Genomic DNA, 11,769 nt, shown 5'->3' on the forward strand with positions numbered 1-11,769 from the left:
AATTATTGTCCCTAACCAACAGATCAAAAAACTGGGACCTAGAAAAATCCTATGATTTTACCAAATGATTTAGGGGAAACTTTTTAACATTCTTCACTCCTGTTCAGGCTTATTTTGATTTACCCGTGACAACTGAGATGGAATAACTAATCAATAAAGTCTATATGTACGACACAACAGGCAGTGTCTGTTATCATTGTAGGGTTTTTTTTTTTTTGGGAGAGATGAGTATTTTCAAACAATACATAAGGGCTTTTAAATGAAGTTGATTGAAGGTCACTGGTAGCTAGATCAGCTGCCTTCCTCTCTGCTGGGGATAAATGATGGGGTTTTTGCTTCTCAGGCTAATTTTTTATTATCCATAAAGACAGATGTTTGGCTAGAATAACATTATACATGAGCAAATATAGTCTAGAAGAACTGTATTCTTTCTGGTTTTTCCATAAAAGCACAAGTCAAATTTGAATGAAGTAACAGATAACATCGAACAGTGGAAAAAACACTAGTGGAAACAATTAAGTCAGGCTATCCTGAACCTTATTCACCTTATCTCTAGGAGGATGATGATTCTTGCCTCAGATACCTCAGCCAAAAGGACAGCATTTTATAAACCATAAAGAGCTAGAAAGATATAAAATAATTATTACCAGTAGTGATGTAGTATTGATATGTTGTAATTTTTTGGATAAAAAAATTTAAGGAAAATGCTGGACAAATACCACACCTGAGGATAGTAATCACAGGCTCTAGAATCCTAGTTAGTTCAAGGCTTAATTCTCTTAAAAAAAAAGACTGAAGCTTTCTTTCTTTTAGTTTTCTATGTGTGGACATGCATGTATGTGAATACAAATACACACATATATAGGTATATCTGTGTGCATACACAAAGTACATGCATTTATATACATACATATAGATTTATAAACAATCAGAACCACATACATGTTGTATCAGCCTCTGTCTACTCAAACATACAATCAGGACCACTGCATGGCAAATACACACATAAACACACACACACACTCACTCACTCACAGAGGCACTGTATGTCAACTTGTGTCAGGTCCCTACTATATTATTTTGAAATAACTCAGACCACTTATGCAAGCAATTAAAAAAAACTCCATTGGAAAAGAATTTCATGACAAACATCAGAACAAGAGAACAATCAGGACAGTGATTTTGCTCAAGGAAACTATGTACCAAAATGCCTATCACTCCAGATGACTGAGCATACAAAATGGCACCCAGGCCCATCTCAGAGTTCTGGTGGGAAAAGCCCTGGAAGTTGGGGAGAGTGAGGAAGTCCCAGTACCTCCAGCCTACCAACTGTGCCCAGGGATAAGGCTCCCCTGCCCCAAGAGCCCATCTCTTTGATCATCTGAGGCTCAGTGACCCTGAGGGACAAGTTCAGACTTGGAAAATAGAAAATGTAAGTCTGACCACACTCATGATTCCAAATATGTGTCACCTGCCCAATGTTCTAGTACAAAGAAAAACTTTCCTAAATTGTCCTGGGGCAAGTGCTCTGCCAAACAAAGAGAAAACTGCCAGGCAGGGAGAGACAGAAGGTTTGCCATTCCCTCCAGGTGGAGCAGCAGCATCAAGCTAGCAGATTCTTGCCACTAGGGAGGAGGAGGGCCCTCCAAGGGGACAAGAGCTTACCCCACCCCAGGGGCCCCGTTGGGCTCAACCTTCCTCAGCAGGACCAGGGCGGGCCAGGGCCAGACTTCCTTTTCTGGAGCAGTGGGGGCTATCTTGATGCTTCCTGGAGTGTGTCTGCATGTGGACAGCCAGGTGGTGGTTGCGATTGAACGTCCTACCACACTCAGAGCACTGGTAGGGCCGCTCGCCTGTGTGGATGCGCTGATGCCGGAATAGATCTGAGGGTCGCCGGAAACCCTTGCCACAATAGGTGCAAGTGGGACAGCCCTGGCTGTTGCCGGTATGCAGACGCTGGTGCAACAGGAGGCTCTTCCGCTGCTCAAACAGGCGCAGGCACTCGCTGCAGTGGTATAGCCTGGATGCCCGGCTGGATGAAGGGCGCTGCTCCTGGCATGACTGCCCAGCCAGGGCCTGGTGGCTGTCTGGTTCCTCAGGGAGCCACTGAATGATGGGGCCTGGCACCACCACCTCCCCTGGCTCCAGGGGGGCAGCAGGCCCTCCCCACGTGTCTGGCCAGCTGCTCTGGGATGCCCAGTCCTCATCCTCCAAGTGGCTACGCTGGTGAATAGTCAGGTTGATCTTTAGCCTGAAGCTCTGACCACAGTCTGGACATGGAAAGGCCCGCTCTCTCCGCCGGGGAAGAATGCGAGGGGGCTCACTAGCAACAGGAGGCAAGGGCTTCTCCCTTCCCCGAGCCCTGGGCAGACCAGGGCGGCCTCGGCTCAGCTCCGTTGGCTCAGCCATGTCTTCCCCGCCTCCATTAGAGACTCCGTGCTCTGCTGTGCTGGAGCCCTGCCCCAAGTCTAGCTGCTGCGGGACTGTCTCATCCGTTGGACTCTCTGATTTGATGCCCATAAGTCCATGATCTGGTGAAAAGAATCCACATGCGGTCCTTCAAACAAATCAGAATCATTTCCAACTTCATGCTAATCAAATCCACACTTCTATTCCAGTCCACCTTCCACAAAGCTTTCCTCAAGCACTGTCACACCATATGATTCTCTCCCTTCTCCACATTAAGGACATAGAATCCTAGCATGCTTCAGTGGCAGGGACCTTCAGATCACCAAGCCCGGCCCTTGCATGTCACAGATGAGCAAACTGAAGTTGAGCTGCAATGACTTTCCCAGACACACTGCAAGTAGGTGAAAGGACTAGCAATCAAGGACAGTAAAAAGTACTAAGCTGAAAAGAATGCAGTGTTTTGTCTGACTGCAATTCTCTCCTGGCTCCAGTAAGTTCAAAGGCAGAGGCTTGCTGGAAATGAATGGAAGGAAAAGTGCTGTGGGGCTCAATGAAGGAAGACCACCCCCTGGCTTGTTAGCTGCTGAGCCAGTACACCCTCTGGAACTGGGCCTCTGGTCTGAAAGGATTGAATGAAATCCCAGGCATTTTATGAAACTTTCCCTGACCATGCATCCCCCTACCATTATTTCTTCTATCTGAATTTCTGTAGGAGTACAGTCTGAACCACACCACCCTGCATTTGAGTCTAATTTGCTATTATACCATTTTGTTTCCTCAAATAGTCTGTACTTCTAGAAGTCAGGGGCTGTGGTTCTATCATTATCAAATAAAATAATGTAAAGAAAGTAGCATATATACTTGAAGGCATTATATAAACCATGAACTACTATCATCATCATCATCATCATCATCATCGCTGTTTCTATTATCATCATTCTGTCCATAACAGGAGTGCCTGCCTGCCTGCCGAAGCCCAGTTATAGTGGTAGCTAGAGAAAGACTAAGCTAGAAGACAGAGAATTATGGGAAATCTCATTTATCCTAGAAAACTGCTACAAGAGCAGTAGCTAAGCAATTTCCTGCTACTCTTCCCTTCCTCTTACTATCCAAACAAAAGGGTAGGTTGTGTCTTCTTGTTATAGTCCAAGGCTCCACCCACCTCAGTACAGACAGCAGGGATTTCCTTGATATTAGTTTAGTTTGTTTGGAGCTGAGTCTATTCCATACTAAGGACAGTGGGAAGTTAGTAATAGAGATAACGGAGGATAAATGAGTGAAGAAATTAGCAGTGGGCCATTTGGCCAGGGGATAGAAGCCAGTATACAAGCAAAAGCCCCAAATAGAAATAAGAGGTAAAGGGGTGAAAAAACCCAGCATCTAGATCCTCCCATTTCCCAAACCCTATAAGAGGTAATCCCATAACTGCCACAACATCCCCTAGGGATAGAATTAAGTAGATGAGTGGAAGGTGGCTAGAGGAAAGAAGCAGAACCTTTGGGGCCTAACTCAAAATCAGCCAACTAGAGCTAATTTTTTTTTTTTTTCAACGTTGGCTATAGAATGGGTATTCTGGTTCAGTGAAGAGAGAGCTGGGTCTGAAGTCAGGAAGACCTGAATTCAAATCAAGCCTCAGACACTTACTACCTATGAGACCCTGGGCAAGTCATGTAACTCTGTTTACCTCAGTTTTCTCAAATGCAAAATGGGGACAATAATAGCACCTACTTCCCCTCAGGCTTGTTCTAAAGATCAAACGAGATAATATTTGTGATGTACTATTATTAGTCTGGTATACATGGGAAGCACTTAACACATGCTTTTTCCCTCCCCCTATCACTTACCCAGTCTCAGGTAGGGCATGATTTCTCTCTGTGGGAAGATGACTTCTCCATCTGGTGGTTCTTCCTCCTGTTTAATCGAGGACAAAACATTGATGCCAGCTGGAGAGGGCTCTGTGAGAGAGAGAATCCTATTAAGGTCTTCCTTGGATGCTGGATGTCCTAAGTGGTACAAGAATGGGGCTCAGCATCACAGTTTCCCCAGCGGTATGAAACATCTTTATACACTCTGAGCAGATACCTACTGGTAAAGGAGGATCCCCATCGGGTTCCAGATTGAGGACCTGAAGTCAGTCACCCATCAACCATGGCTCAGGAGGTTAGAGCACAGAGTTAATGAGGCCAACATCTCGGAGGCCAAGAAGCCCAGGTTGCTGTCAGCCTGTTAATGACAAAAACTGACATTTCTATAGTGCTTTAGATTTTACACATTTTCTAATCAGTCCTAGGAAGTAAGTGGCATCTGCCTAATTTGTTCATTATACAGATAAGGAAACTGAGTCTCAGGGAAAGTCACTCAGCTACCAAGGGTTAGGACTCCCCAATTCTGACATCCGCTGGTTAATTTCCTGAGTTTGGACTGTTAACAGGCTGCCCCAAGAGTGTGGAGATATCACAGAGATCAGACACACACACACACAACACACCAGACACACACAACAACAACAACAACAACAAAGTTAGCTCAAAGCAAGTAGGGATATGGTCAGTAGTAAATGGCTTAGTCCTAAAACAGCAAACAATTCTGGAGATTAGAGAGTATAAAAAGGGAAGAGGAAAAAGGGAGATACTTGTATCTTTCTGAAAGGTGCAGTGCTGTTCAGTTGTTCTTGATCCCTATGAAGATCTACATACAAATGAGATTAAATTAAGGCAGAAATTATTTCAATCTAATTTAAGAAAATTTTTTTGATCACCAGTTACAACTCCCAGGGCATTCCCCCCCCCCAATGTCTTTGAAAAGACCTGAATCCCCCCTGGATGACTCCCCTATATTTTCTCTGCTGCAATCAAACTGTTATGTTCACAGTCTCCAAACTCATCTGGCATTATCCCAGACTTTCTCTACCCCAGAAGTAATGCAACTCCCCCTTAGTTTGTCTATATCTATTCAAACTAAGATCAAATTCAAGTCCTACTTTTGCTAAAAGAGCCTTCCTTGACCATCCTGATCTCTCCTTTGATCTAATGCACTTATTCTCTATGCCCTTTACTTGGTTAAAGAAACAAAAACAAAAAACCCTACATACCATTTTATGACATCTTTTACAATAGCATCTTTTCACAATAATGTTTAGATTTTTATGTATGTATATTTCTTACTAGATTAGAAGATCCTTTAAGAAAGAGACCATGCCCTAGAAATAGATAAGAGCTGACATTTATATGGAATTTTAAGGTATATAAAATACTTTCTTCACAAAAACTCTGTGAAATAGAAAATATAAATTATTTCCATTTAGCTGATGAGGAAATTATGGTCAGAGAGGGTAAATGACTTCACCATGGACACAGCTAACACTAATCTTTTTGAGGTCCATACACGTGATTTCATCAGCACAGAGAACTCCCTGTATGGAAATGCTCTTCACCACTGCAGATCTGTAACTTCTCTGCAACTAGTTGCTTAAGGCCCAGAGAACTCAAATGACTTCCCTGTGATTACACAGGCAGGACTAGAACCCACTATCCCTCTATCATGTTATTGATTTATCCCATATCAGTTAGACTATGTACATCTTTGTAGCTAAGGTAGTTTCTAGCACAGATCTTTTCACAGGGAAAGATTATTTTTGTGAATGTAAGGCCCTGTGCTAGGGAGCACATGGGATGTAATAGGTATAAGATGTAATCAATATCCCTGGGGAACATTTTCTTTAGTAGAGAAGATATCCACATAAACATAAGGTAGCACTGCTAAATGGGAAAGAGAAGTCTGACTCCACAGTAGCGAACTTTGGAGCTGGAATCATAAGATCTCAGATCACAGACTGGCCATTTATTTCCTGATTGATCCCAAGTCAGTCTCTTAACTTCTATGTCCCAAAGGGTTAGAAACCTTTCAATTTTATATACATTTGAGTTATTATAAGTGCAAAATCAGCAACACAGACAGGAAGCTCTATCAGAAGATGGACAAGGGGCGCAGGTCAGAAACAGCAATCCTGTAGAAGAGCATAGATCAGAGGATCAGGGTTGAAGGAACCTCAGGACCTAGTTAGTCCAATTTCCTTCTTTTTCAGTTAACAAAACTGAGACCCAGGGACTGAAGTGACTTATCCAGGATCAATTGAAGAGACTGTGAGGATCAGAGGTAGGATGTAAATCCATGTCCTCTGACTCCAGAATTAATGTCTGCTGCACTATGCCATGAGACTTTGACTGGGCTTTCAAGGAAAGGCAGGATTCAAAAAAAGAAATGAGGGGCAGTCATTCTAAGTTGAAAAACTGTTATAAGCAACAATGGAAGTAGAAAAATGCACAATCCATTTATGGAACAGTGAGTAAAAACTAGTCCACTAGAATAACAGAAAGAACACTTGGTCAGTAATGCTAGGTGAATAACCTGAACCTTGAGTTTTAATTACTGACATTTAATAATGATATGAAAATGAATAAAGTGACTTCATCTCTGTGGGTCTTATTTTCTTTAACTGCCAAATGGGTAAAAACACTTGAACAAAGATTTTGAGAAAAGCATTTTGTGAATATCAAATATTATATGAAATTGTGAGTTATCACTGTTATTGTTCAATGAGCAATTCTAAGGCCCTGCCTTAGAACTTACTGAACTCAGAAAATCTATACTTCCCTTCACCTCTGGGAAGGCAGCAGCTACAGAAAACTCTCTAAGCAGTTCTAGCAGTGGGACTTCAAGTCATATGCCAAACGTTTATCTACCTTTAGCTACCACTCTGTGCTCTGACTCACCAGTTAAGCTTGATTCAATCAGACTTCCTTGTGTTTCTGAATCTTGATGATCTGTAAGAATTGGTTCTTCCTTTGTTTCTCCTTGGGCAGGTTGAAGGTGCTTGGAAATATACTCTGGAGAAGGTAGGCCTGGAGTAGGGGGAAATGATACATAACTAGCACTAATAGAATATATAAATAAGTCCAGGGTGAATCTTCCATATTTCCAGAATTCACCAGAAATCTCTTGGAATTTCTAACAGAAACTTAACAAATATCTAATAGATAATACCTATTATCTCACATATACTATCTAACAGATAATTCTCAAGTGGCTATTTTTCTCTGGGGTAGTGACTAGGTGCAGAACCACTGCCTATCTTATACCTGTATCTCTTTCAGAATCCAAATCAAATCTAGAATGTTAGAACTAGTTAAGACATTAGAAATGATCTAGTTTAGTGGCTTCATTTTAAAGATAAAAAAAATGTGAGACCTATAATGATGAAATGATTTCACTATTTAGCACTAAGAATGAGACCTATAATTGAAGTCTTCAGTCTAGTGTTTTGCTGTTAGAAAACATAAATTACCAAAATACCTAATTCCACCCTCCCTAGGATACAAAGAAAATGGGAATAGAAAAGCTGAGCACAGTAAATAAAAATAAACACTTCTATTTCCTCTTAGCATTTCATTCTCAAAGTCTTCCATATTATTTCTACCTCATACTTACTAGTACTTAGTTTTCCAGGACATAGTAATTTCTCATCTGAGTCCCACTGGTCCTTAAGGCACGGTTTTTCTCCTCGTTCAATCTGAGAGAGAATATCAGGTTTGGAAACAGCATAGTCTGTGTACAGTATGGAAGAAGAAGGCACAATCAGTCTGATTCCTGGACTGGGAAGATAGATTCAACCAAGGAGACAACAAAGCAAAGCACTTCATGTCAGCCTGGAACACATTTGAGAAACACATAATCTTTTGCTTGCTAGCCTCCCACAAGTCAGTACACAAAGGCATAAAGTGCTGAGATCAAATAAAAGTCAAATTTTGAATTGTATGACTCCTAGAAGCTCTTTAATGGGGACCAAGTCTGGTACCTTACCCAGGGAGACCAGCATCTCATAGTTGCCTCTCATCACGTGCTTGTAAAGCTCCTTCTGCCACTCCTCCAGCTTTCCCCACTCCTGCTCCGAAAAATACACGGCCACATCATCAAATGTCAAGGGCACCTAGAATCACAAGTATCACACACTCTTGCATACATACACTCAATCTGGGTCTCACAAGCTCCCACCATTCCTGGGCTAGAAGAGATTACCTTAGGGACCTCGCCCTTGCTCCCTGGGGGGAGCCGCAGGATCCAGAAGTTCCTGTTTCTCAGCAGGTTCTCCATGTTCTCCAGCCTCCTCTGGAGCAGCCCATAGTCTTGGAGTAAGGTGCCCAGCATGGCCCACCTGCCCTCCAGCTGGTTTTCAATCTCCACTGCCACTCGCTCACAGTCTGCCAGTTTTTTCTCTGCTGTCCCTGTCCGACCTTCTAACGTGAATAATCGGGCCAAGCACAAATCCACCTTCTTTTCCACAGCCTGAATGGCAGTCACCACAGTCCAGAGGGTGATCTCTGGGGAGTGCAGACATGAATCTTTCTCAGCAGACACCTGCAGAGCTGGAGAGGTCAGCAAAGCTTTCAAGGATCCAGACAGTACATCCTGCTCAAGGACCTATTAGCAAAGAAAATTAGAGATAGTCTCAAGATTATAGGATGACACATTGTTTTATTTGTTTAAATCATTTACCACTCCAAAAAGAAAACCTGGGAAAAACAAGCCCTAGGCTTTAGAACTCTATTAGGTCCCTCCACTTCATGCCCTTCCTGACAAATTAATCATGGATTTCTCTAAAGAAACTTTCAGGCCTACTAGACAGGATGGTATTCATTAAATCAATAAACTTTTAATTGAGTTATTACTACATTCTCAACACTGTAAAAGATACAGTAGGCCTTTATACTATCCCTCTCAAGCACCAGCCCTCTTTACCTAGATTATTATAATAGAATTAAATACAAATTTATATTTGTAATGTAAATATACATATTTAATAGGCATATCTACTTCTACTGTTCTCTAAATGATCTTTTTTAACAGTAACTGTCTAACCTTACTAAGGTCATAAATTACAGAACAGGTGTCAATCTGAATTAGTAGATGCAGATTCTTTATAGCAAATTATCTAGTCTATATATCAATTTTCTACAACAATCTAGCCAAATTATATTTTAAGTTTCAAAATCATGTACCTGAGGAACAACAAAAAAAGAGTGTGTATGTGTCTAGCAGAATAGTTATAGCTTCACTTTTTGTGGTGGCAAAAGAATTGAAAACAAGTAGATGCCCATAAACTGAGGAATGCCTACACAAACTGGTACTTGAACACACTGGTATTTAATAAATAATGAGGCCAGCGAATACGGGGAAGCATGGAAAGGCAAATGAACTTATGTAAAAGTAAGTATCAATACAAAAATAACATGTACAATTGCTCATTTATAGCAATGTACATACTGAGATAATAAAACAATCAAAAGTGAATTCAATGAAATTATAATGACCAAGTTTGGCTCTAAAGAAGAGATTTGAGAAGATATTTTTCCTTCATTTGTTCAGAGATGGGTGACAAAAGGTGTGGAATTCTGCATTCAATGTGTCTTTTGTGAAATATTAGTTACTTTCATGGAGCTTATTTCTTCTTTATTTTATTACAAGAGATTACAAGAGCTCTCTAAAATAGGATTGGAGAAGAAAAATGTAGGTAATTTAAAAAACAAAGGAAAATATTAAAAAATTAAAATAAAGAATAAATGTGGTAAGATTGTGGTATAGAACATCCAAACGTTCCAAACTAATTACCAAACACAGCCAGACACTGTCAAAATTCATAGGATGAAAAAGGAAATTTTTCTTCCTCCAAATAAAAACTCAAACAATAGAAAATACTTCTATGGTCTAATGTTAAAAATTGGACTACAGTCAGGAAAACTGGATTTCTTATTCATGTCTCTGTCACTAATTTGCTGTGTGGCCTTGAGGTAAGACACTTCAATCATTGGTACCTCATACCTGTCCTCCCCTCATCCCACAAAGAGTCAATGTTAATGGAGGAAATCATGCTGGAAGAAAAAAAGCAGACATTATTGACACAGTTTAAAATTACTTCAAATCTCTAATGAGTCTGTGATTCCAGTGATTCTTGTTCGTGACCTCCCAGGTGAATCACTGGGAACCTACCCAAAAGTGCAGGAGTTTCCTTGAATTCTTCAGAAATCAGGTGGATACAAATGGAGCAGAAGCATAAGAGCTATCAACCGTTCCCTCCCTCATTATAGAATATGTCCATCTTTTTAGTGTCACTACTTTAAAAATGTGCTTGTATACATTATATATACACATGCATATATTTTCTGATATGTTTTGCAATATAATTGTTTTCCTTTGTAATGCTATGTGTTTTATGTCTTCAACAATATTCTGAGGAAGGGTCCCTAGGCTTCAGCAGCCAGACAAACATTAGTACATACAATTGTGTAGATCGCATCCTTTATACCAGTTTTCTTGCAGAATTCTTTGTAAAACTACCCTTTGTGGGACCCAAGGACTACAAGAACTTCTGATCCTTCATCATACAAGAGAGGTCTACCCTGAGAAAAGAAGTGACTTGACCACCATCACCCAAGCATAGGTGGCTGAGGCAGAATTTGAACCGAAGGCTTCAGACTCGAGACCCACTATTCTTCCCAGGCGCCACCGTCCTAAGATTCACAATCGTGGCAATCACAGCTATCTACCTCTTTTGCCACCGTTGGGGGTTGCGCTCCCACAAATTGGGCCGGCCGGCGAGGGGTGGGATGGGGGTGGGGTTCTCTGCTTCTCAGCAGCGTCCTCCAAACGGGCTGGAGTGCCGCCCCCCTGAGCTCAGGTCTCCCGGACCCACCCATCCTATGGCGCTCCCCTTCTTCATTCACGGCCACGGCCACTGGCAGGGCCGAACCACGCAGCCGGAAACGCTGGGAAGCCACGGACGCTGTGGGCGAAGGGACTGAGCCCCGCGCCAGGCTTCGAGGACTCCGGCCTACGCCGCTCTCCTTCCCCACCACCCTCCTGCCAGCCTCCGCCGCCCAGCCTCGGGGCTTACCGGAGCGGGCGCCGCCTCGGCCATGGTCCCAGCCGCCCTGCGCTGGAGGACCTGCCCGCGGTCTGGGCCCCCGGCAGGAGTTGGTGCCGGGGTGCGGAGCCGAAGCCGGCCCGCAAACGAAACAGTGGACACCGACCACACGAAGCAGTAGGAGTCAAGCCGCCCTCTGGTCCCTGTCAAGCCCCGCCCCGGGCCCCAGGACACGTGCCGCCGGGCACAACGAGTGTCAGTCTGAAGAGCCGACAGCGCTCCCTGTGGCCGTAGGACCGCATTGCGCAGCTGCTGAGCGACCACCGCTTTGTTCCTCCCGGGCTGCAGGCTTTCCAGCAGTAGCCGGGGAAGAAACACAAAGTGGATTTAGAAAACCCCCTTCGCCATCTGCCAAACGAGAATGATCTCGGCGAGAGCCATGA

General features: G+C 42.8%; 1 protein-coding gene across 2 annotated transcripts; it reads right to left on the reverse strand.

Moving 5' to 3' along the window:
* Positions 1-405: 405 nt before the first annotated feature.
* Positions 406-11,707, reverse strand: ZNF783 (zinc finger protein 783). Of its 2 annotated transcripts, none has more exons than XM_052000621.1 (7): positions 11,357-11,707; positions 8,485-8,886; positions 8,269-8,395; positions 7,897-8,013; positions 7,182-7,310; positions 4,254-4,364; positions 406-2,531 (listed from the first exon to the last, which is right to left on the reverse strand). In XM_052000621.1, exons 1-7 carry the CDS (start codon positions 11,378-11,380, stop codon positions 1,690-1,692), a joined length of 1,752 nt encoding a protein of 583 aa, XP_051856581.1. In that variant the 5' UTR covers positions 11,381-11,707; the 3' UTR covers positions 406-1,689. The 2 variants fall into 2 exon arrangements, with proteins under 2 accessions (XP_051856581.1, XP_051856580.1); XM_052000620.1 differs by having other exon boundaries at positions 406-2,557; positions 4,254-4,320; positions 11,357-11,567.
* Positions 11,708-11,769: the final 62 nt, after the last annotated feature.

The sequence above is a fragment of the Antechinus flavipes genome, chromosome 5 (assembly GCF_016432865.1).
Source record: "Antechinus flavipes isolate AdamAnt ecotype Samford, QLD, Australia chromosome 5, AdamAnt_v2, whole genome shotgun sequence".
Classification (NCBI taxonomy): domain Eukaryota; kingdom Metazoa; phylum Chordata; class Mammalia; order Dasyuromorphia; family Dasyuridae; genus Antechinus; species Antechinus flavipes.